The sequence below is a fragment of the Fringilla coelebs genome (genome assembly GCF_963513975.1).
Source record: "Fringilla coelebs genome assembly, chromosome: 11".
Classification (NCBI taxonomy): domain Eukaryota; kingdom Metazoa; phylum Chordata; class Aves; order Passeriformes; family Fringillidae; genus Fringilla; species Fringilla coelebs.
This window is the reverse complement of record NC_140037.1, coordinates 22,813,896-22,840,092: the sequence shown is the minus strand read 5'-3', so window position 1 is coordinate 22,840,092 and position 26,197 is coordinate 22,813,896. Positions and strand designations below refer to the sequence as shown.

The 26,197-nt window shown below is 40.0% G+C and overlaps 1 protein-coding gene across 3 annotated transcripts in view; it reads right to left on the bottom strand.

The window, feature by feature from the left end:
- Nucleotides 1-26,197, bottom strand: part of DIAPH2 (diaphanous related formin 2) — a 168,100-nt gene that overhangs the window by 76,233 nt on the left and 65,670 nt on the right. For all 3 annotated transcript variants that reach the window (XM_084213270.1, XM_084213271.1, XM_084213272.1), the window contains 3 exons: nucleotides 23,695-23,934; nucleotides 19,124-19,253; nucleotides 8,260-8,383 (listed from right to left, as the gene is read on the bottom strand). In XM_084213270.1, coding sequence (XP_084069396.1) covers nucleotides 8,260-8,383; nucleotides 19,124-19,253; nucleotides 23,695-23,934 — 494 coding nt within the window. The remainder of the gene's footprint in view (nucleotides 1-8,259; nucleotides 8,384-19,123; nucleotides 19,254-23,694; nucleotides 23,935-26,197) is intronic.

Genomic DNA, 26,197 nt, shown 5'->3' with positions numbered 1-26,197 from the left:
ATTCACTGATTTTTATTTTTTTAATCTGGTAATTTAGCAGATAAGACTAAATTTTGGTACAGCCTCTCTCAGAAGCAGGCAGATAAAAATGGATTTCTCACCAGCCCCTGAAGACCCTGAATGCTCCCTTATTTTGCTGAACATTTTGTTACCTCTCCTCTGGCTGTGCTCACACCCTTAAGGCAGCCTGGAGTCTGAGGCTGAGCTTGTCTCAAAGCAAATCAACAATTTGCACATTACTGGTCAAGCACTGAAACACTGACTTGCTAATAGCTCCCTCTTGGCTTACACCATGTTTTGTTCATAAAAGAATGGAATATCTCATGATCAATTATGCAGGCCTGGGTAGAATTCTTTTTCCCAACAATGAACATAAAGATATTAAAATACATAGATATAATAAAGGGAACAAAGCCAGGTACCAGGCAGAGTACTGTAAAAAAACTCATATTATGATAAAAATAAACATCTGGAATCTTGCCAGATGAGACCTGACCAATTTAAGGTTTTTCAAATTCCATTTCAACATGCAGACTACATCAAATTAAGCAATTCACATGACATACCTCAACAGCACGCCTGCTACTTGATGGTTTGCAATAAAAACAGCCTAACAATTCTTTGGATGCTTAGTGCACCGCAGAGGCAAATACAGAATTTCAGTGCACCTTGTGGAAAATTTCATATTTGGAGTGATTAAACCCCTACACACACAGAATCACCCACAACCATCCCAGAATCCTCACCATGGCTCCTTAAAGCTGAGAAAAAGAGGCTGTAAAGCAAAGGTTTGAGATGCTGTGGTGCTCTGGTTCAAGATAAACCTGCTACTCCTCACACCCCACGAGGAGCCCTTGTGATTCCAGCCTGACTTTTAAAAGTTCCAGACTGAACAGAAGACAGGCTGCCAGTCCTTTCCACCAGGATTTCTCACAGCCCTCTTAGAATTTACTCAGGATAAACAAAGCAGAGGGCAGAAAAATGAGAGAAACCTGAATTCCTCAGCCACCTCCCAGCACAGAAATGTTCATGCTCTCCTGCCTCTCAGCAGGGAAACTGGACTTGACCAAGCAGAAGGAGATTAAAGTTGTTTTTCCACAAGGTTAAACTCATCTTTAATTGGGAAATATCTAATTCTACCAGGGCTACAGCTTAGTAACCATGCATGCTCAAAGCACAGGAGGAAATGAAGGAAAACCATTTCCCTTTAAATGGCCACTGTAAAAACCTGCACAGCAATTCTGAAATTAGGTTTGTAATGGGATCATGACAAGTTGATTGATTTTTTTCCCCCCACTAATTTAGAAAGACGTTTATTTGGGACAATAATTAGCAACATTGCCATTTCGTGTATGAAATAACAAACCAAACACAACTGGTTTCAGCCATGACCAGGAAAGGAGAACCATTCTATTAGAACAGCAAAACAATTTGCCTTTTTTCAGCCCTATATTTTTATAAGTTAACTTTATCCAAAGACTCACAGCATTCACCTGCAGCACATCCCAGCAAACACAAAGGGTAATGAGCTGCAGGTCTGGAATATTTATCTGCAGCAGAATCAGAACATTTAACCTCCCCTTAACTCAATTATATCCATTGATTTCCATGACAAACATCCAGTCACACCAAATGTGACACCAGTCATGCAAATATTTCAAAGCTCTCTTAGTGGGGGCATTATTATTTAATTTTTTTTTAATTCCAGGGTGAAAAATCAGGTAAATGAAAGGATTAGTAAATGCCACAGAGGACATTTCTCAGTGGAAATCAAATTGAATGACAACAGTTCTATCACAACTGTCAGTGAACAACAGGCTCTCCAAAGAAATCAACAAATAAACAAATTTCAGCTTCTGGGGCTGCTTGTGTGAGTGTTGCTGGGCTGCTCAGGGCTGACATTTCAGAATGTGTTCTGATGTTGTTCTCTCTAACTGCAAGAGGTCCTGGCCATATTTCTGACACACTAATTATCTTATTTTCTAACTTTTACCTATAAAAAGGCAGCTCTGCACACAGAGATTATTTTGTGTACTGGGGCGACACACTCCCCACAGACTAAGCAAACAACTAAAGCACATTTGAGCTCAACAACATCAAATACTGGTGGTTTGTTTTTTCCCCTAAAGCTTAATAATGTCAATTGAATATAAGTAACTAAATATAGCCCAAATTGCTTGTAATCTGATTTTTAACTTGGCTGGGTCAGTTCTCCAATAGGATCCAAACTGCTGAGATGCCACAAGCTGAAACAATTAGCAATGCAAAAACCAGAGAAGGAAAACTCTGCTTATTCACCAATGCCCTGAATTTCCCAAAAAAGCCTCTGGTTTGGAAAAGGAAAGCAGATTATTTGTACAAACTAATTCTTCCTATCTACTATGGCTGTGCTTTCAGCAGGGGGATTTTCTGGCAGGGCTGATGGAGCCCCTGGATCACTCCTCAGAATCACAACTGCACCAGCACTTCCATCAATGTGCCTTGGCTGCTTTGGCAGCCCCATTTAAATACCAGGCGAGTGCTCAGAGATAAAAGGTTTTTAAATGTAACCTCTCAGAAGATGAGACACTGTCAATTTCCTTCTCCAAAGTGCATTTTAGGGAGGCTTTACTTGCATTTGGGGCAATACAAAATAATGCAAATCTGGGGCACGCAGACTGGGGCTGTCAAACAGCCAAGCAAATCACTGGGATCTCAAATCTAATACTCAAATCATAAATTCTGCTGTCTTAGAGCAACAAGAACACAGAACAGAGCATCCTCAATGCAAAATTCAATGTACACGGCCCGTGTGACACTTTCTCCTTTGCTCAAGTTAACCAATCTGTATAAAACAGGTGCTGCAAGAAGAACATTTGATTAACTTATTACCAATAAATTCAAATTGACACAAGTCTGTAGCAGGGCAAAAAAAATAAAAAATGGCCTTCCTGGCACTTAAATACAGGCTCTGCTTCAACAAGTTCCTTGAAACTTGAACAATTTATGTACTAAAATTAATTGCAAAGCAGATGTACAGCATTATAAGGCTTGCAATTATTGCTTAAAAGGCTTTCCATTTAAACATAAAACTCATAAAACTAAAGATTCAACAGTAAATAAATCATTATTTTTCTGTGCTGTGCCTTCAACAGGCACTGCAAAGTCTTTCTCTTCCACTGAGTATTTTAATTTAGAAAAAAATAGATGTTTTCTGTATGAAGCTAATAGAAAGTGACATCAATCCCAAGTTTATTTTTTAAGAAATAATTTCTCATACTTAAACACAAACAACAACAAAAAATTACAAAGTCTTAAAAAATCAATACCTAACAGAAGCTTCCTCCCACTGCTGGGTGCTCATTACAATTTATTGATATTAAGCAAATCCTAAAGTTGCAACAAGTTCATAATTGTTTCATCTTAAACAGCTGCAACTTTCTGTTCCTGCCCCTAAAGTTTGTTTTGAACTGTGAGCAGAAGAAATCAATTTAAACAAATGCTCAACACTCTAAGAAAACACTCTGATGACTTCTGTGATGTAACAGCAACTTAAAATACAGCAAACAATCCATGCCTCATCCAGGAGCAGGAAGGTAGACTTCTCTCCCCACACAATATTTAGGAGAAGCATTTTCTATGGATAAATAGCCATAATTCTCCTTCAGTCAAGAGCTGCACTTGCAAATAAACTCTTTTCAAATGGCATTTTTGCAGCCAGTGAGAACAAAAACTTTATAAAAATACTGCAAGAAATGGCAGATATATAAAACTCATGTAAGGTTTATAGATGACCTGAAATTCAAAATCATTGAATGGTTCTCTCTCTCAGTTCCCAAAGCCCTGAGAAATGCCTCTACATTGACAACCACAATTAAATACCCTCAGGTAATTACCTCAAATGTAGGGACATCTAGAAATGCTCCTAGAAATGCTTCCCTGTGGGGTTAGCTGTGAGAATCCCCTGCTTTGGAGCACATTTGGATATTGATGTGCATTTTCCTGCAGAACTGAAGACACTGGCACATCTCAAGCTCCAAAACCAAAACCAGGCTGTCCTGAAAAGGCCATCTCCAACCACCTGAAGGGAATTCCTGCTCCCTGGGGAAGAGCTTTTACAGGCACTTCTGGGAGCCAGAGAGGAGTTTGAGAAGAGATCCATGCTCTCACCCCTGAAAGAATTTCCTACCAAGGTGGTTGGCACAGAAACTAAGACAGAAAGAGGATAAATCAGAGAATCCTGCAGCTGCCTGTTCCAATCAGCACTTTGGTTGTCTCTCCTAACCAATAAATGAACTTAGGAGTTTGGGGATGTCTGTTCCTGCTCTGGGGGACTCTGCAGCGCAGCTGAATCACCAGCTGGTTTTTATCTGAACCCTGCCACTGCACCAAAGTCCCCTGGACTTGTCCCCAGACCATTTCTGCACAAGTGAAGTGCATCAAGGGAGGAAATGAACCCCTCCTGTTCCATTGTGAGGCTGTTAGACAGCGCTGGGAGCATAAATGCACATCAAGAGAGGATCCATGCCTGTCAGGAAGGCAGATCTTTCATTCCATAAAAAGGATTCTCTCCTAATGAATGGCGTTCCTTACTGGAAATTAAAATTAGTTCACAAATTGCTGCTGTTCCATTTAATGATAAGATGAATGCACAGTGCTTTGAATTTTTTTTATCTGCAGTAATTTTTGCTCTTTCATTCATCATTCACTTAATTTCGCAACTCTTTAAAAAAAAAAGCTTTGAATTCTCCACATGTATGCAATCAGTAGAAAAGCCACGTGGCAGCACTGATTGCTCTGGGAGGCAAAAGATTTCAGTAAGTTTAGGCACATTAATGTCTCTGATTAGGGTAAATGAGCAGCTGAAAAGCAGAGAAGCCACACAAGGTCTCCATTTAAGGCTCATTCAGGACACACTGGAGAAATAAATTCATGGCAGATATTTTATAAAACACACACAGCCAAAGTTACTCCTGAGCAGGGAGCAGGATAACACAAAGCATGAACCCAGGGACCAAATATGTGCCCTTGGAACAACGTTCAAAGCTCCTGTCTAGAGCAGGAGCTATATATATTATATATAGTGCTAGAGGAATTAATTATTTTCTAGAGGAATAAACTTTAGTTTGTGTGTTGGAAGGGAGAAAGAAGTGATATTTATTATTCATGTATTTATAGTTCTAAATCAATATTAATGTTAGCTCAGTACAACTTTCCATTTGTACCCTCTGAAATTGCTTTTCAATTCAGTTGTTTTTAATCTTTGTAAATAACATTTCCATTTGAACTCCATGAATGTGAATACTTTTCTCAATCCCCAACTAGACACCCGTGTTTCAACATCACTGAAATCACTGTATACACTCACAGCACACAGAGATAAAACTCAGAGTTCTGCACTTTGGAAAACTCTTCAATTAGAGGCACAAACACTGAAATAAAACAAGGAGTGAAAGCCAGACTTGGCAAAGTCAGTAATTACTTTTCTAAACTGTTGAATCAGACTCCCCAGTGCTGCATGCAGCAGGGCTAATTATAAAAGGAACCTCTCCCATTTAAAGCTGAATTATTTACAAATTGATCTTCAGGTAAAATACAATTCCAGTCACGGATCAGATCATGGAAAAGTTGTTTCAGGAATCACACCTAAGTTATTTAATACAGCAAGAAATTCACAGAAGACCAATTTTAATCCCTTTATTTTCTTCAGCCACTCTGCACTGAGATGAATAACTGTATGTGCTAAATAAAAAACTGATTAAGTGAAGAGAAAAATTTATCTTGCTTAGAAACTGAGCAAGAAAAAAATCCAAAATGAAAATGCAGGTAGAATTTCTATTCATCTTCTTGTCACTCACAGCACCAAAAGCTTATTTGTTAAAAAAAGTTAGAAAAAATAAAATTACTTAAATTGTTTGACAGAATTTGCTTCTGTATTTTGAATATTAATTTCATTATTATAAATTCATATTATGAATGGTATTTTTCTTGTGGCTGGCCTCCTACATGAATCTGATACTCCAAGCAGTATCCATCACTCTCTCATCCTCTGAGGAAAGTCTCATCCACAACTACTGGTAAATAGCTTTGTTTATGACAGGAATGAGAAACTATGCCTTGAATATTATAATTGCTGCATCCCAAAACTCTACTGAGACATCTCAGATTTTCTCAACCACTCAGAGAGATGTTCAGCCTGAAATTCTGTAACTTTCCCATCTCAGGATGTGCCATCACCAACAAATCAAAGAAGGAATCAAAGAAACAGACACTGCAGACTAGGGTGCCACTTTTACACCCTCCAAAACGATTCTTCAGTCGAATAAAAAAGATGGGAGTGCAGAAAGCCTTAACATATTCAGCGATAAGCAGACACAAAGTGGATCTCCTGATCCGAGGGGAGATGACTTTTGAAATAGCAGCACAGCCCTTATCGGGTCATCTGCTCATTATGCAAACACAAATCCCCGCAGGCAGCCCTGCCTCCAGCCTTATCTCTGCTGTGAGTGAGCCCCCAGTGCGGGGCTGAGAAAGGCAGGAGGGAGGCACAGCTCTGGGGATCTACCTGGAATCCACCTGCAGGCAGCCAGCCTGCCCAGGACCCTGGGGATAATTCACTGACCCTGGGAATAATTCACTGACCCTGGGAATAATTCACTCTCCAGCATTTCAGAGCCTCCTCCTATTTCTGCCAACACAAAGAAACATGAGTACCTTTTTTTTTAACTTGTTTGCATTGTCAGACAAACTTTTTCTTCTCTAAGAAATTCAGGTGATATTCTGCAGGGAGAAAAATGTTAAATGTTATCTACTTGGCTCTTTTTCCTCACCAAACCATCGGAGTGATGCTAAGCATGGCTATAAGGAAACACAGGCAGCAAAACAAAAATACAACTGAACAATCATTTCTGAAACCTGGAGAGCAGAACTGGCAAACTTAACAAGAAAAAAAAAAGTGGTAAAGGTGTAAAGGTGCATTTCATAAATTGGCTTAATTTATGAACAGAAGTGGGGCCAACGTGACAGAACTCAGCCTTTGCTGGGGTGACAAGGCACAGAACAATTACAGGGCAATATTGAAAGATTTTCTGATGTGAATGAAGCTCAGGGAAATAATAATGAGCTTTGTTTAATAGCAGAACTGATACAAGTGATTACCAGCAGCAGGTCTCTGAGCCTGGCACACAAGACAAGGTGCAAGGGAAGATGGAAGGAACAAGAAACAATTTTCCACTTAGTCAGGAGTTGTCTCCCTTAAGCTACTTTCCAGCAGCCTTGTCAGAAACTTAAAATAAATCCATCCAGAGGAGATGTTAAATATCTGCTTGTGAAATTCTGTCACTGACTCCATTCAGATGGCAAATCCTGCAAAAAACTGACTTTGCACAGATACAGCAGAGGGGAGAAATCTTCATTCCAGCCACCTACCAAACGTGCTGAGCAGCTGTGAATGGATCTAAACATCAATCCTCTCCTTTTCCTTTCCTCTGAAAACCCCAAACCCAACAGTTCTGTTCCAGCAAGAGAGATCTGAGCTTCTGGAAGTGCACACAATGCCCTGGACCTGGCACCACACTCCAAATGCTCCCATGTTTCCACACAGAGCTGGGATTTGAGCACAAGAAAAACCTGGGAAATTCCTTTTTTTTTTTTTTTTTTTTAAGGGCTTTTTCTCAGTCTTTGCTGCATTTTTGTGAGCTTCTTGTATCTCCAGTAGACTTGTTACTTTAAAGTTTTGAACAAAATGAAAGGTGGATATACAAAAACAAGCTAGACAGGTATCATATTAAAGTGCCCCCAGATTTAACTTAAAGAATCCTTAGTCTCTATTCTCTACAGAAATTAAAGGACATAACACTTCAGAGTGAAAACAAATGTAAATATTCCTCTGAGAGGTTAAAAATGCAACTTAAAACCATTAGCAAAATTAACACTCTGCCCTTCAAGAAACACCACATCTGGAGCTAAAATAAAAAATACATCAACTGTACTGCTGGTATTTTTCTAAAATTGAATCAATAATTCTTCTCAAACAGAAAAAACATCCCCATACTGAGTTTATGGCTGCTCAGAAAAGCTGTCTGGGCACCCCTTGAAAATCTGATTATTGATGCTCTCAGTTCTCTGCTTGCTTACATTCACCACACCCACTGATGCTTTTTCTCTGCTCTGAAAGAAATGCATGAAAAGAGACCTAAAACCAATTTTGGAGCGCTGCAAATGCCCAAGCAGAGGATGAGAATGCCCAGAGCCCCCGTGGGGATGTGCCAAAAGGATATGCTCATCTTCTCCACAAACTTGTCGTGCTCGTCCTGGCTCTTGGGGAAGTTCTCAATGTCCTTCTCCAGGCGCTGGATCTGCTGGTTCATGGAGTCCAGGTTGCTCTTCAGAGTCTGGGCTGAAACTGAGGGGAAAAAAGAGTTTGTAAAGTGATTCCTGAAAGGGTATCAGAAGAGGAAAAAACAATGTCAGTACAAATAATCTGAAAGAGAATGGTTCCATTAAGTAGATTCATATTTTTCTGAATTACAGCTCGTAAAAAAATCTTTCCCGTCATAAAAATAAATTGAAAATATCTACTGTAATATACCAGATCATCATATTTAACATTGAAATGTCACCACTTAATTCTACCATTAGTTCAAATTATTCCATTTCTATTTAAATTTATGGTAAAAATTCCAATATTTCTAATATTATTATTTCTAATATTCTTTTAAATCTAATTCAAAGATTAAAAACTAACTAGAGTTCAAAGAGATTTCATCTTCTTAATGCATGTACTTGGTTAAATGAATGACCTTATTAAGGCACATTTCTGTTACAGGAATGATTTAAAGAATAGACATGGAGGAAAAAATTCAATATTTTTTCTTATATTGAAGTTCCTCTGATTTCTGGGGCCCAGAGCTGTGGTAATAGCAAAGGTAGGTCTGAATAATAAAAGCTGCTGATAATCAAAAGGAAGTAAAGGACTCGGAGTACAGCACACTAATTAAAAAAAAAAAAAGAAAGAGGGGACTGTAAAGAGCTCCTGCTTGCTGTGTGACAAGCTATTCTAATGAAAAGCACTGTGCTGCCAATTTGGATTAAACAGCCCCTAATTGATGCATCCTGTGAGCAAAAAATGACAGCAGCATCGTGGAGGTGAAGCAACCCCACCTCACAAAGAAACCCCAGACCTGATGAAAAGCGACAGAGCCTCAGCAGAGAAATCCCTGGTCCAGCTGGAGAATTAAAACAACCTGAACTGGAAATGTTGACTTTGATGGCAGAAGGCAAGAGGCCCATTTGTCAGGCTGGTTTTTACCCCAAAGAACAACTGGCCAAGCTCCTGCTCTCCAGTCAAGGCTGCCTCTTGCACCCAAGGCTCTCTCCCACTCTTTGTCCCCTCCTGCACAGCTCAAAACTCACTTCTCTTAAGAAAAAACAGAGAATCCCAAGACCCTTTTGCCCCATTGCAGCCAAGAAAAGGAGTTATTATTATGTTTTGCTGGAAAGCAGTTTGCCCAAAAGTTCCACGAAGGATTTTCTAAAGAACCGTTTATTTTTCTATTTTCTTGCTATTAAAAAAAAAAAAAAAAAAAAAAGATGCTGTGGATACACGAGATTAGAGAGCAGAAGGAAATTGAGTCACGATGGCCTGAGAAACAGCACATAGGAAATAAAAATCTGGTAAATAAGGGAGCTGTTCCCAGAGGAAAATCAATTTTCTATTCTTTGCAAGTGAGGACTCACATCAGCTGTAACACTGATTTCACGAGCGTGTTCAAACACATACGGCACCAATAGAGCTGTCTTTATAGCAGCCATTATCTTGATTTTATTTTCAATTTCATCCATTTTATACTGGGTACCAGAGGAACTACTAATCATGTAATCCTAGAATTATAGTGGAAGTTTTTTAAGCTTAATTCAACTGGGGTGGGAATCTATATTGACCACAGAATCCTTGTAGCTTTTAAATTCACATTTGAGAGTTAACCTTGAAATCAACCACTAAAACACTCTGAATAACACAAATTATCAAAGCTTTTAGGTTCTGCTTGCATTAGTTTAATCGTTTGATATTATGATCAAAGCACTCATTTCTGCTTGAACTGAAGAACTTGAATTACTGTAATATTTTTATGGGCTGTTGTGGAGTTGCAGAGGGGGACAAACAGCACTGAAGGAAAATGCTGGAAGTGAAAAATAAATGAGGAGGATGCAAATGGTCATTCTGTTCATAGAATAGCAGCTGGTAAGGAAATAGGCAACATAACACAGAGTTTAACTGCTAGCAGCAATTTGAAAATATTGAAATGCACGACCACGCAGCAAGTGTAAAAGTTTATTTTTGTCTGGAATTCAAAAGTGCCGAGGCATTCAGCAAGCAATGACAAATAACTGTTGAACTCTGTGATTGAGATGGATGGAAAGTGTTTTCACTTCTACAAAACCAAGTTCAGAGAGGCCCAGATCAGGAACACACTGGCTTTGAAAGGAGGGAGGAACTCTGTCCAAGCAAGGAGGCAGCAGCCTAAAGCTGTGCTTCCCATAATTAACTCCTATACTCACACTCAATTAACAAAAAAGTGTTCTAGACTATGCAATTCTGGTGACTTTTTTCCCCCCTAGCCCAGGCAAATGCAGAAGTTTCTGTTCAAATGATTTATGCAGTTGTTGTTCTGCAAGACAAATTTCAAAAGGCGACAGAACAGGGAACATATATATATATAGACTATAATAAAATATCTGCATTTCCTCCCATAAACCCTTTTATTAGAGATTTACTACTTCAGTAATGTGCAAAGGAATCAACATGAATACCTTCTACTTTCAGGGAAATTCATGTAAATTTCTTCAAACTCTTGCAAGGTTTTAATTTATGAAAGCATAAATTCTACTTGCAGCACAAAGCCATTTCCTTGAAACCATTTCAAAATGCACACCCTGAACAGCCTGTCCCCTGCACTCCTCAAAGACAGAGCCTCCTTCACCTTCCATTTGCCCATCACTCCACAGGAAAATTAGGCATTTAATAGAACTGGTCTCACAAATGGACATGAAAGGCAGCACTTGGCCTTCAGCAGCAAGGGCTCTTACTGACAAAGCCTCTCTGGAGCAGCCATTCCAATATGATTCCACTTAACGCTGCAGCAAGAGGGAACAACCAACTAAATCCAACACATAAATAACTGATGTCAAGGTAGGAACATGAGGCAAGTACAGAAAATGAGGAAAACATGAAGGGAAAAAATCCCAGAAGCAAAAGTCACCAGAAAAAAACGCTCTGTGTGTAACCCCCAAACACTCAGGGATGAGCAGACCCCCCCAAAAAAAGGAAGCAACCTAAAGGATGCCTGGCCATTTATTTCCTTGTATTAGCAAGGATAAAAGGTTGGCTGTTTTCATTTCCAAATGAAAAGAAACCAGCAGCAGTACAGAACCACCTCACCCACCCATGGTAGAAAGGCAGCATCCAAGAAATGGGAAATTGGAGAATTCCAAAGTCAGACTAATTTGCTGACATGGGGAACAGTGAAGACAGAGGATAAATGAGTTCAGAAAGGAATGATGTGGATTCTTGGACAGCAGGTTTAGAAGGAAGTCAAAGGTAGGAGGCAGGGATGGCATTTTTAAAGTCTGAACACACACAGATGGGGGGGGAAACAGCCTGGAGGAACTGCAGTGTTCTCCCCTGTCAGCCTGTCTGCAAACCCACATAAACCCCAAAACCGACATATGGACCAATCCTCAAGGCCAAAGAGAGGAAAAGAGCAGCAGAATTTCTCAGTCTGTGCCAAACTGTGTCAGTCTGAGCCTCAGGTCAGCCCCAAGAAAAGGCTGGCTGGCAGACAGCACCTGCAGCTCCAAGGTGGAAGGAGATGCAGCACCTTGAATGTGTGGACCCCAAACCCAAAAGGATTTATGAGACAAAGAAACAAGCCAATAACAGAAGTTAAACTTGTGTTTCAACTGACTGCAGAGCCACTGTAACACACAGAGCTAACATGAAGAAGGCAAAGGGATGTGGGACAATGCATTGTCCAGGTGATTCCTGTCAGGGACAGGGCAATACAAGCACTTCCATCCATCAATATTGTCTCTGCACAAATACTGAATGCAGCTCACTTGATCATGCATCATTCAATCCTGGAATGATTAAAAGATTATTTTGTATATTATTATTTAATTATAGTAGAAAATCAGAGCCACTGCAGAGATGGAACAATGTTATTCTCATGTGGAACGTAATAATTTCCTTCACCTTATTATTTTCCTTCTATTAATTGCTCCTCTGAAAAAACCCCTCAAACCAATCCTATCCACTTGTTTTGGAGAAAGCATTGCACAGTCTGCACGCTAAGGAGGGCTTAGTGAGTGTCTGCTGGAGCAGTTCAGCCCCAGAAAAATGCTCCCAGCAGTTAATCTCATGTTGATGGCGAGCGCTAGCTGGTCCCTGTAGCCAAGCTAAGCATTTTGTATTTACATTAATACAGCAACAGGACCAAAGGTCAGACTAATCCCTTCTAAAATAAGATTGCATCAGACTGAGAGTCCTCCCCACAACAAGAGGTGAAATGATACATTTTGATTAGGTGCAGTGCCTCTTGCATGAGAAATTTAAATGGTCTCTGATCATGATGCAGAATTGGGATGGCCACGTCCACAGCTGGAAAACACTCTGAAGGGAAAGCCAACATCAATTACTTCTGTAAGCAAAAGCAGGTCTGTACCAAGCAAATTAACTCGTGGATTTTTAAGTCTAGACAGTATTTGCACCATAACTACATTGCAAGCATACTAATGACTATTTATTTCTTATTGCCCGAGGGCAGATGGAAAGAGCCTTTCACAAAGGAATGAGAGGCAGTTTGGAGGGAAATGGGTGAGCAAGTTCATAATCTGCAGGAATTACAAGCATTGATTACTCAATTCATACCAAGCAAGTTTGTTTGTTGAGACAATAAATGTTTAAACACTTCAGGGTCAAAGGGGAAGAACAACTCCCACCTTACCCAGCTAGAGGAGCTGCCATCCTCCTCTTCCAAAAACTGGGAAAGCTTTCTGACAACACGTCCTGGTGCTTAAAAACCAACCCACCATGCAGAACAGACTTTGTCCCTGACAGAATCTTCCCTGCACATTTGCAACCTGAGGAGGAGGAGCAGGAGCAGGTCTGCCCAAATGGCAATGCTTTGTTTGTATCCTATCACTGTGTGCTGGGATTTGATCTGAGGAAGCTTCAAAGCAGAATTTTTAACAGACAGATTTCACTCATGGCTGTGCATTGGCACTTTTGATTTGCATGCTGAGGTTTCCTTGCCCAGCAGAGGCTCTGCCTGCTCCCAGCCCTGCAGGGGAAGGGGCAGAAGGCAGGGACACAGCAGTGCTGCACTGCACCTCTCCAGGCTGTGCTGCACCTCTCCCCAGGCTGTGCTGCACCTCCCCAGGCTGTGCTGCACCTCTGCAGGCACAGCAGCTGCATTGCTGTCCCTGTCCTGCCCCCCTGCAGGAGAGCTGAACCCCATTTCCATGTAAAAGCCCTGTGTAACCAGCCCAGTAACTCCTGCTTTGTTCTTTGATGAGAAATTCAGTCTCAGGCACTCTGTGTGTGCCACCCTCCTGCTTCCCCCAGCCTTCCACATGCACCTCACTAACCAAACTATGCCATAGAACAGGAGCTTTTTAGCTGAACTGCCTTTTCATATTGCAACTACAAATCTTTTAGAAAACAGATGTCCCGATTTTAGAAGAATAAGCAGGAGCACTGGAGTTGCTGGGTGAGGAGAGCTCTGCAATCAGCAGTGTGGGATATCACCTCCAGAGCACTCCAGAAACTCACCCTACTTTGATGTTGACTTAATTACAAATGTCTTTCAAGATCTCAGAAGTTGAGTTTATTTTTAAAAGAGAGCTCATAATTACAAAATCAGTATGTATTAAATGAGCATGCTGAAGCAGAACTGCTGGCAGGGGTGTAAGACAAATTGCAAATGAAGCAGAGGAGACAAGTAAACACCAAGTGAGGAAGGCACAGAGAAGGAGCAGAGCTGCTGTCACACAACCTGCTGCTGAGAGAAGAGCTCACAGAGATTCTGGGCAACTTCATCCATTCAGCCAGCATTCCTGGCTGCCTGAGCCCCTTCCAGAGGGGCCAGAACCTTCCTCAGAGGCTCCAAAGTGCAAATTCCACCGCAGATAAGCAGGAGAAGAAAGAACAAAGTGCCATTTTGCAGCTTTTGCCTCTCTCTGGAGGCTTGTATTAAGGAATTCTAAATGGATTACACAACTTAAGACATTTAAAGCAATCTACACTTCTGAATTGGTTTAACTACAGCCAGAAATTCTTAAATGCTTTAATTTCTTTAATAAGCAACAGCCCATGAGAGTCATTTGGACTGTTCTTTCATTTTGCCCTTGATACTTACACTTCAGGGAGAGGAGCAGAGCCTTAAAATGCAAGCCATACAGAAAGCTGCTTAATGGAGATTCCAAATTATAACTTCAAAATGCAGCTCCAGAACACAGAACAGCCACAGCTCTCTACAGCACTCATTACACACAGACAGCAACTAAAACATCCCCAAAGCCTCCCAGCCTGGGAGAGCTCACTGAGCCGTTCTGCAGAGTGTGAGGCAGTCCAGAATGTCAGCCAGGCTCCAAAAGGATCCCTCTGAGAAATTCAGAATTACAACACAAGGAGCACCTGTGAGGTTTCTGCTTCCCACCACTCATGTGCCAGATTGGGCAAAATCTGCTTCAGCAATTTAAACTGTGCTTTAAAGGTGGAAATGCTGCAGATCTCTCTGCTAAAACCCAGGTTTTTTTCTGCTGCAACAAACTATAAAACTTTTGTCTGACAGAAAAACGGCTGCTGCTTATGAGCATGTTTTAAATTGCTGTGCTTCAAAGTGACAGTGGCACAGGATGTTTTAAAATATTTCCCCCATTCTAAAATGATGCCATTAAATCACAGTGAAGTACCTGTATAAAATCTCAAAATTAATACTTTATTACAGTATTTGTAATAAAAAGTACACAGGTATTTGCATTCCCCAGTGTTTCAATTGCTAATGGCCTTTCCAGAGAGATGCCTCCACCATCAGAAGCATATGCTTGCAAATTAATGAAATAAATTCCAATGTCCAAGTGAGTGACAAATCAGTGCTGGTGATATTGGCATTTTCCAGTCCACTGCACAGATCTAATTCACCCCCACAAGCACCTTTCCCTTGGTTTTACTTCCAACACCACTTGAAAAGAACTATCAAGTGGCACACCCTGATATCAGGCAAAGAACTGTGGGTTAAGTGCTTAAAAAAACCCTCATTATTACTGAAAGAGGCTAAAAAATGCAGATATTTATATTATATATATATTTCCACTTTCCCAGTTAATCTCAATTTGCTGTGGCTCTCACAGCCCAGTGAGTGCCACTGCTGGCAGACCAAGGAAGAGCAGCTACATCAGGAATGTGATATCCAACAGATAAGGACAGAGCCATGGCTTATTTTTGTTCTATTATGTACAGGCACAATGGTTAAATCCCAAACTGGGATGCAAAAACTGCTCCTCTTAATATCTAAAATTAAGTTGCTGTTATGAAGCACATGGCTAACTTATTTTAATCATCTTCATTTTGTGTGTTACCTATTTCACTTTTATGATTTCTGAGAGGCTTGACACTCAGGTGAGCTTTAACTTTAAAAATATATTTATTTTCTGAGTATTTTCTGAGTTATAACCACATGGCTGTCTAGAAATATCTGATTTGTAAGGTACCTCTTGATTTTGTTTGGAAATTTGTCTGAAGCCCAAAAGGGGATGGGAATTTTCCAGGTATTTAATAAAAAGCTGAGCTTATAAAGTGGTAAGAGCAAATACCATGAAGAGCAGCAAGAGGGATAACAAGTAAAGTGAAGAAGGCAGGAGTGTGCCAACAGGAATGGGCCTGGTTCCAAAGGACAGGGGGGAAAAAAAGGGGGAAAAGAAAAAGGGGGAAAAGAAAAAGGGGGAAAAGAAAAAGGGGGAAAAGAAAAAGGGGGAAAAGAAAAAGGGGGAAAAAAAGAATATGGGAAAAAACAAGTAAGGGGGGGGAAAAAAAGAAAGGGGGGAAAAAAAGAAAGGGGGGAAAAAAAGAAAGGGGGGAAGGGGAAAAGAAGAAAAAGGGGGAAAAGAAGAAAAAGGGGGAAAAGAAGAAAAAGGGGGAAAAGAAGAAAAAGGGGGAAAAGAAGAAAAAGGGGGAAAAGAAAGGGGCAAAAAAAAAGAATAGGGAAAAAAATAAAGGTGGAAAAGAAAGAAAGGGAAAAAAAAAAAAAGGGGGAGAAGGAAATCACTGCCATCAAACCATGCACTGCATTGGGAGTTTTGATTGGTTTTCCTTTCACAGTCTGCCTCCAGGAAGAAGAAATGCTTTTCCAATGATCTTTTGATAGTTAATCATTTTGACCTTTGCTTGTATTTTCCAGAATAAAACTGTTTCCTAATTTATTTTTACTTTTCATAAAGCTGCAGGTTGATCTTCCATCTTTAAAAAGATCAACTATTTTATTATACCTAATATCAGATTATTGAAGATTTTAGTACATGCATGGGGAGTTCATCTAATCCCATTGACCTTTTCATATTAAAATCCAGTTTTATCTGCTCTTTGTTAAAAAGTAAAAAAAAAAAAAAAAAATCAGCCGTTGTTCAGATGCTGGTTCTTTATTCTCATATGAAAATTAAGCAGAAAAGGATTTTTTTTCCTTCACATGGAAGTGAGAATATGCAGCCAAGACTGAAAAGAAGTTGCAGATGCCAAGTGCAGCATTTGGAAGGTTCTGCACAGCCCAGACCACGAGGCTGCCCCCTGACTAAAAAGTACCAGCATCCATCTCAAGCTATGACCCTCACCTGCCCAGCTCATATTTCCTTATTTAAAATTCATGCAGAGATAATATTTGCTGGTAGATTTCTTCCTATTTTATGAATAACCGATGCCAGCATCCTCACATCCAGCCAATTTATTCCAAAAGAGGCTTCCCACAGGAAAAATAAACCCAACTGTCTGTCCCCAAAACCGCTGGGTTATAAAACACCAAACAATAAATAGGAAGTGCAAATCTCCTCCATGCAAAGCACTCCAAATTCCTGCACAGGAAAAGCACCACGTGTGACAGAGCAGATGAAGATGACAACCACCCAACCCCCAGCAGCACCATGGGGAGCAGCTGAAGCAACTTGCACAAATCCCATTTATACTGCCAAAAGTCTGCCTGGCTCCAGAAAGCAAAGAAGGGCTGAAAGAGAAGTTTTGGTCATTAAAAATGAACAGCAATTTATGCTCTGCTAGAAGTCAGTGCTGTTTATAGGAAATGCAGCTTTTATCTTACAGAATGAAACAAATTTAACTGCAATAAAATCTTTTTCATATGTATTCTAAGCATGAGAATTATGAGAGGCTTTGCTCCCATTAATATGCTTTCTCTGTTTAGGATGCTACAGCTTAACTAAACTTTACTGACTCTTCCAGTTTAATTCCTCAAGTCAACTTACAGAACATCAGAGGCTTTGAATCAAACTATAAAAATCTCAAAGCTGCAAGGTCAAGTGTCACCCACAGAAGAAAATTCATAAAAGATCATCAAAAGTGCCTGGTAAACCAGAAGACTTCACAAAGAAAGGAAGAAAAAGATGAAAAGTCACCTCGAGAAAAGAATTATCAAGTGGGAGAAAACATTTTTGGAATTTAGATAAGATGCCAAACTGCTACTTGCATAAATAACTTAATTAATATGTTAGTCCACAGAATCACAGAATGTCCTGAGCTGGAAAGGACTCACAAGGATCTCTGAGCCCTGCACAGACACCCCAAAAATCCCAGAGCAGGGACTCAGGCCAATGAACCATCCTGCAGCAAAGTGACACATTCAACAACACAAATAAAACACAGGTTGTATGCAGGAAAAAAACATGGAAAGGTGCAGGCAAAGTTTGAGAAACAGCAAAAAAAAAAAAAAAGTATGAGAAGAAGAGACACAAAAGTGTGAAGAAGTGGCAAAGCTGGGCTGATGGATGAGCTACACCCAGGGGACACAGGAGCTCTGCTCTCAGCAGGCAGAAGAACGCAGACTGAGAGCAAGTGATGGCCTAATTAATAAAGTATCCAACAGCTAATCACTGCACTGAGGAGAGACACTGACTGATAACACTGGAGGAAAGGAGACAACAAATTCCAGGAGAAAACCTGGACTGGAAATGTGCATCCAACTCCTTCTCAGCTCTATTTTCCACCATGTTCTCGTGCCTGCCCAGGTATTTATATTTATATTTATATTTATATTTATATTTATATTTATATTTATATTCCAATGAAATGGACCAATTAAAAGTTTGTGTTATCTTCATCTACCTCTGCCTCAGCAGAAACCTCAGCAGCCAGGGTGCCAAGCAGCACAGCCTGTGCCACGTGAGAACGTGGCCAACAGGGGAGCACTGCTGACTGACCAAAAATAATCATTAACTGTGGCCTGTGCAGCACAACTAAACTGGATCTACCCACAGGCAGCCTGGGGTTCTTCTAGAACATCCCATTTATTTGCATAAATAATCAAGATGCATGTTTATTACATATATTTTATAGTACGTATATTTTATATATATCATACTTGCATGTATGTATTTCATATATCAATATACATATTTATTTGCATAAATAGCATAACTATTTATGTGTTATTCTCTCTCAGGTGTGGAAATGAGGAGCTCTGTGTGTGAAAGCTCCTCAGAGCTCACTCTTCAGAGGATTGATGGGACACTCAACACAATCCCTGCACTGCTGGCACAACTCCTGAGCTGTGGCTTTTCAAGCACCTCACTGACATAAATTGTATTATTTTAATACAATTTAAAATTTTTATACAGTTTTAATTTTTGAAATTTTAATTGTATCATAAATTGTATTATTTTCACAGCCTACTGCAGAAGAAGAGGAGATGCTCTATTACTGTTTTTCCCCTTTTTTTCTCAGCTCAATAAATACCAGAGGAGCACAATCCACGTGGATTAGCAATGCTTACAGGTTACATAATCCCACAATCCCAAATGCAATGCTGGAAGCATTTAATGTCAAAGCAAACAACTGCTCTCTCTAGGTCCTTTGTCTGCTGCTTACCTTTGCTTGCACTCTCAACGTGCTGCAGCTCATCTGGGAATTTTAAGATGTCCCTGTAATTCTCCTCACAGATTTCTGCCAGGAAATGCAACAGGGTGGTTTTCTGATCTGATGATTTTGTATCTCGAATCTAAAAAAGTGAACACAGGAGAAAACAAAAAGAAAATAAACAAATTATTAAAACATTTCAATAAAGTGAATATTGCAGACTTCAAATCATTGGCAAAAAGTTACCTACATAGTTGCCTGCAAATAAATAGATTATTTTAAAAAATGAAATTTCTTGAATTCTTCATAATTTAGGACTAGAAGGAAGCTACCCTATGACGTATTTTAAGAAATAATGATTAATTTTGATGAGAACAAGATCTGAGATGAAGTTCTGAGATTTTAGCATTGCCAGTTCAGAATCCCCCAGATAAAAACCAGCTGTGGACAGAAATTAAACAAAACTGAAATTAGAGCATTCCTTCAATGCCATAAATGCCAAATCCCCCCAGGAATCCCTGAAGTGCTGGACACCATGCTAACTCTCAGAATTTGCATTCTGACCAGTCAAATTAAAGTAACTCCTTCTTGTAAATCCACAATTTTTTCTTGGAGGCAAAATCTAAGCCATGCTGCGTTAGGCTAAAGATTTGGAGACCAGTTCTACAGAGATACACAAAATAAATGCACCCTGCCTTACCAGAACACAGAATAACAAAAAGCAAAGGTAATCCTGCCTGTGGCTGAAGGAAATGCAGTGCAGCCAGCTGCATTGATGGAAAGCTGCAGGAAAGCTGCACAATGGGAAGTAACAGGTAAATGTATATTTTTGCTGTTCTTTCAACTGCAGAGGCATTTTTAGTGGCCTGAAACAAATCAGTATTCTTGGGAATGATAAAACTCTGTTCTCCATTAGTCTGGGTGCACGAAATGCTGAAATGAGGTTTTTTGGTAAAAAAAAATAAAAATCTGAACTAATTGTTAGAATATAGGACGAGTGGCACGTTTCCAATAACCCTGTGGCTCAATCCCATGGCACAGTGCACGAGTCTAGGCAAAGGAAAATCATGAACTTCAGAGAATGAGAGAACAAATTTAGGACCAAATTCCCGAGTTTGCCCATTTCTGTGCAGATGTGAAGAAGGGATGTGTGAGCTGATGGAAGATCCAGCAGGAGCAGAGATTTAGTCACAAAGGCAAGACAGAGTAGGTGTATGTAGGAGTTTGAGAGGAGCACACTTCACTTGACAGAGAATTAGCAATACATCTGGAAAGAATTGTTTTAACAGCATTTGACTCATCTGGTACAGTTCTTACACAGGAGTAAGCTACAACATACACAACAAATGAAATAAAGGATTTATTTAAGAAGAATACATAAATGCTCGTGTAAAATCTCCTATTTGTTTTCTCATTCTCTAAATCACTTGAAGTTCTAATTCTATAATCCTCATGACAGGCTTGCCATCGATGTTCAATTTAATAGAGGCCTTTCAGCTTTAAGGATTACCCTGTTAGGAATAAATGAGTGCAGTGGAAAAACAGGCTTTTAAAAATATAAGGTATTTAGGCAATTAAGAAAGCAATTTAATTCATACCAATTCAGCGATTAAAGACTAAACAATGCTCAGTAATGGTATGCAGTTAAAGGGCTTTCATGTGTTACATACACAGAAGTTCTTGTGACTTGAAAAAAAAATAGTAGATTTACTGGCTAAACATCTGCATGGAAAAAAGAAATTGCATTTCAATTTGTCTGTGAACAACAGTAGTGGGATTTGCAGTCTTTGATCTCTCTGACATCATCAAGTGGATAAAGCACTTTTTTTTCTAAATGGACAAAATTATTTTGCTTTCAAATTACAACAGGAACATGTTTTGCCACCAAGAGCAACATCACAATAAGAGTCAGCATTGGCACCTTGTAGTAAAGGTAAGCATCTAAATAAACACCTAAATAAACATTTATTTAGAACTTGAACAAATGTGCCAAATTAATTTGTTTGGCCCAATCATAAACAAGTCTCTGCTCTATTCATCTTTACTTTTAACAAAATGGATGCAGATAGGTCTGCTTGATATTTAGAATCAATATCTGTGCTTTAAAAATCAAGTCCTAAGCCCACTCATACAATGAAACATAAGATAGGTGCTGTTTGAGTGTAGCTTAGCACATAATATTTAAATATAAAAATAGAAATGAAAGGTAGGAACTGGACAGGTGGCAGCTTGGTTGTGTCTGTATCACACCCTGTACTTGTATTCAGTATACACTCATGTTCAATAACACACCCATTATTTTATTTTTTGCAATAAATGCAATACTTTTTACATTCAGCTTTTTCCTTGCAGTAATTCTGCCCAATAGATGTAGCATTCCTTGGCTGGTAAAGAACCTAACAGCTTAGCCTGATTTCTGCTGTTCTACACACTCCAGCCAAGTGGATGAAAAGCAAAAAGAGCCTATTAAGTTGTGCTTACAAGACCAGAAGCTGGACTTTGATGAACCTCGTGGGTCCTTTCCAACTCAGGATATTCTATCATTCTATGATTCAGGATAAATTTTTAACACTGTGGTGTTCAAATTTTAAAATACAGGTTTTGAGTCTAGGGCCTTTCTTTGCCCAAGAGATGGAATTTGGAAATAACACGTTCCGTTTAAAAATAAATGAAATAAATTGCTAGATCAGTGGGGGCTACAGAAAGCAGCTCCAGCTGAATGCTGAAGCATCAATTTGAGGGTCAATTCCATAAGATCCATGGCTTGGGGAAGGACTAAAGGCCAAGGGACACAGAGCACAACACAGAGCACAGCCACTCAAATCAAGAGTCACACAGAGTAAGATGTTTCATTCTGTGAGCCAGAAAAACACCACCAGGACAAAACTCTCCCTCTACACCGAATAAAGCATTTAAGCCATGCCAAGCACACCCCAGCCCACTGCCAGGATGGGGCTGGGCTCTCCCAGGTGCTTCTGGATGCAGCTCTCAGGTGTGAGGGTTAAACGTGGCAGCCAATGCAAGGAAAAATTTATGTAGGAACCATCACTGGAGTGACACTTTATTATAGCTATAAAAAGGCTCTCTATTGATTTTTATGAGATTATAGACCTTCTCCTAGCCTAGAAGTCTTCCCCCCCTTTCCCAGAACAAGGGCTGCTGGACAATAAATGTCCCCTCATCAGTAATGCTCAGCCTGGATAAACAGCTTGTCTTGTTCTATTTGCACTTTGAACAAAGAGCAGCACAGCAGCACTTAACAGATGAGCAGACATTGATCCAGGCAGAACACTGCAAAAGCTTTATGGAGACTGAGCTCGTGGTCCTCACTTGAATTCAGCCCACAGGACCAGCAGCTGTACCTGCACACCCCTAAAACAAACCTCCTTCCTTTCAGCTCCACTCCCACAGAGCAGAATTTTGGAACTCCTGAGGGGGCTCCTGCTGCACTGGGGGTTCAAAAAGCAGCTGGCTCCTCTGGACATATTAAACAAACACAGCAAACTTCAGTGGATTACTGCAGCAGCCTCCCTCATCCTGAGCACTTTTGCTGCTGTGTTTGTGTTCTCACAGAGCATTCCATGCTCAGGCACTGAAGATGCTCTGCTGCAGGCACAGGAACACCTGCTCTCCCTGGCCAGTCTGGACACATCCCAGGAATTCTGATGTTGATGTCTCTTATGTGAGCAAAATTAAATTCTCTGCCTTCTGCCAAGGGTGTTTACAGATCATTTCTATCTTCAATAACATCATACACTGCAATATAACATCCAGAGAGATAATCTGTTTTTAAGGATTTGCAATTACTCCTCAGTCATTAGCCTTCTAGCTCAGTCCAGACAAGCTGGAATTGTGCTTTCTTTTATTTTCTTTATCATGTTTTAATAAAAGTTTTAACACAACCAGATCTCTGTGTACAAAATGACCAGCTCTGTTGTAAAATCATTTATTTTCCAAAACCAAACGTTTATCCCAGATCAATACTTGCCTCTTTTCTCCTCTTTTTTTCAGACTGCATAATGTAAGTACTGCATCCAGTAAACAGACAATTAATTTTAAGATTGTTCAAGAAACAAGCAAAAAGAAAAAAAATCAATACAAAACTCTGGTTGTATTGAAAAGTGAATTCATCACATTAGGACTCCTCATCATGAAGTGTGTGTATTCTGCACATAGAAATGCGTATGCAGACATATTGCTGACAGCTGGCTCAAAAAAAAAAATAATAAAAATCTCTTAACATGGGCAGAAAGTGCACTAAATGACAGTCACTGGTCTGAAAAAGGAGTTGTTATAACTATATGGCTATAGTTTAATATAACTCTATAACTATAAATGGAGTTATTATAAAATGCAAAATAGAGGCTCCCAAACTCTGCTAGACTGAAGGCTGAAACAAATTCCTTAAGAGAAAAAATAAAGACACCTTCAAATCCCCAAGGAATGCTGGAATGCTGGCTGTGTGCCCATGAGCACACACAGGGTGCAGTCAGTGACTTTCACTGTGATGCTGTCCCAGCTCTGGGCCCTTCTGCTGGGCTGAGCCGCAGGAGCTGCCCCGGGCGCTCGGTGCCTGCACTCACCTTGCAGAGGAAGCTGATGTTGAAGCCCAGGGACTGAGCGTTCCTGGAGCCAGAGTTCATGTAGTTGCCCAGGAACAGCACCAGCTCCAGGAGCTTGCTGAAGCTCTCGCTCTTCTTGAGCTCCTCGCAGGCCAGGGTGACTGCCATGATGTCGGGCTTGATGTTGTTGACGTGCTCCTCGAACATCAGCCGGAACAGGATCCCGTTGAGCCGCGCGCGCAGCATCTTCACCGAGCTCATCTGCAAGCACCAAGGGCGGACTCAGCAGGACAGCTCAAACCCTCAGCAGCATAAAAAGTTCCAATTCTCATTGTTACAATACAGGACCCGCCAGCAAGCCCACGGCTTCTGCACGTTTGCACTGCCTGCCCTGTGTTTCCAGGCACCCCAGGATCCCAGCACCTCCCTCTGTGTTTCACACTGGGCAAAAGAGAGCACAGCACTCATCCCTTCCTGCTCTGTTATCAATCCTGACAAGGAGGTTACAGTCCTGATGTTGTAACACAGCAGATACTGAAAGTAATCTACAAGGCTGATTCATTAATTTAAATCCCCAGACCAAATTCACTAGCCTAGGTCACAAAATATCTTTCGTATTTTGCACGAGTGATCAGAGTTATTTCCTCCCACTTAGCACACCGTAATTCACAAGAGGAATTTAAATTAGGGGAAAAAAGATGTACTGAGCATTGTTAAACCACTTGAAATTTTTAATTTAATTGCAAGAATGGTTATGTTCCAAATCTAGCTCATCTTACTCTGCAGAACACAGAAAGATTTCTTCCCCAATGTATTCACCATCAGGGGTGTTCCTGAAGCACTTGACAAGAAAAGATTTGCCATCTGACAAATCACAGATCCTGACTAACAAAACAGGAAGATTTTGATGTGCTCCTGTCTCTGTTGGCCAAAATTTGGCCATGGTCCTTTGAGGAACCACGATTTTTTTTTCTACCAGTGCTATCTCCCAACAGCTAGCAGAAGCAGCAGCATAACTTCCACAGGAAGGACTTGAGTGGCCTGAATAATAATGAATTCATTCTAAAATGAACATAAACATGAAGGCGCTCCAGATGGTCTCAAACAATTCCTATGATCAGGCTGGAACAAGGAAAAGGAAAGGATCAGAAAAGAAGCATCTCAGCAGAACTAGTGATCTTTTTTTATAAATCTCCATTGTCACAAATTTCTCTCTGAGCCTCTATAAGCCAGAATCATTGAAAGTCTTGAAACATTATTCTTCTAATCATCCTGTATTTCAGAAATATCATACTGAAAACATCTGCCTTGAAAGGATCTACTTACACTAATCTGCAGTAGATGGAAATTAAAATTAATCACATAATTTGCTTTAACTTTTGTAGAACAATCTCCAGTTGCTGTTTTTACTCAAAATGGCACAGAAAAAAAATGTCAAAAGCTTTAGATCCCAAAACCAGAGTGCAACAAAACATGTACAAGCCCACAGGAGAGTGCGGCATAAACATTAGTGAAGAATAATCCTTAAACTTGAGAGAAGTGTCCTTTCCTCTTTAATCCTGTGCAGTGTCATGGAACACTGACCATTTATTAGCTTCTGACCACCAACCCAGCAGTAAGTTTTAATTCCATTCCCTGACCTACATAATATTTTAAAACTATTTTGGTAATTTCCTAAGAGCTGTTTTCATGTGGGTTGTTTCCTTAAGCCCAGAACATTTTTATACACATAATGCCCTTTAGGTATCAGCAGAAGATGGGCACAAATGCTGTTTTAGCTCCTCCTGCCTCACCCTGCCCTGGTTTCCCCTTTTTTGGGCCTGTTTCTAAATCCACGTGCTCAGTGGCAGAGAAAGGAGTGATCACATAATGCATTTGGAGCAATCTCCTAAAATTAGGTAAGGAGCAAAGCCTACATTCACTTGGAAAGCTCAAATTCTTTATGGCTTTAAATAAAATTACTCTCAAAGGCATATATATATATACATTTTTATATGTGTGTATATATATATATATTTTATATATTTATTTATATAAGAAATGAAACATTCCTACAGGTGCATGGAACAGCAAGCTCTGGCATCCACTGCAAACCGTTAAAGAGGCAAGAAAATGGATCTTCCTTTTCCAGCTGACTGTCAGTGATGGGCTGCATGTCATCATTTCCCCTTCTGGGCTCCCATAAAGGTCTTGTCTGAACTCTCCACCTAATCAAGTTCTTTATTCAGTTCTTTATGCTTTATTAGCATCATTCAATTCTCAAGCCCTGTATTAAAACGAGGATCAAAGGCTATTGGAGAAAGGCAAAAAGCACAATTAAATTTGCCTCACTTCCTGAGAAAAAGCTGACATTCCTCTAATAAAAATTTGTCAACTTACTAAGAAAACTTAGCCTCTTACCTATGTTATATTAAAGTTGCCTTTTTTCCCCTGGAAACATTCTAGGAAGATTAATTCTGCAGCAGCTCACAAAATTAGAATGAGGCCAAACAAGCAGCCAATAAATTCAATTTAAAAGACTGAA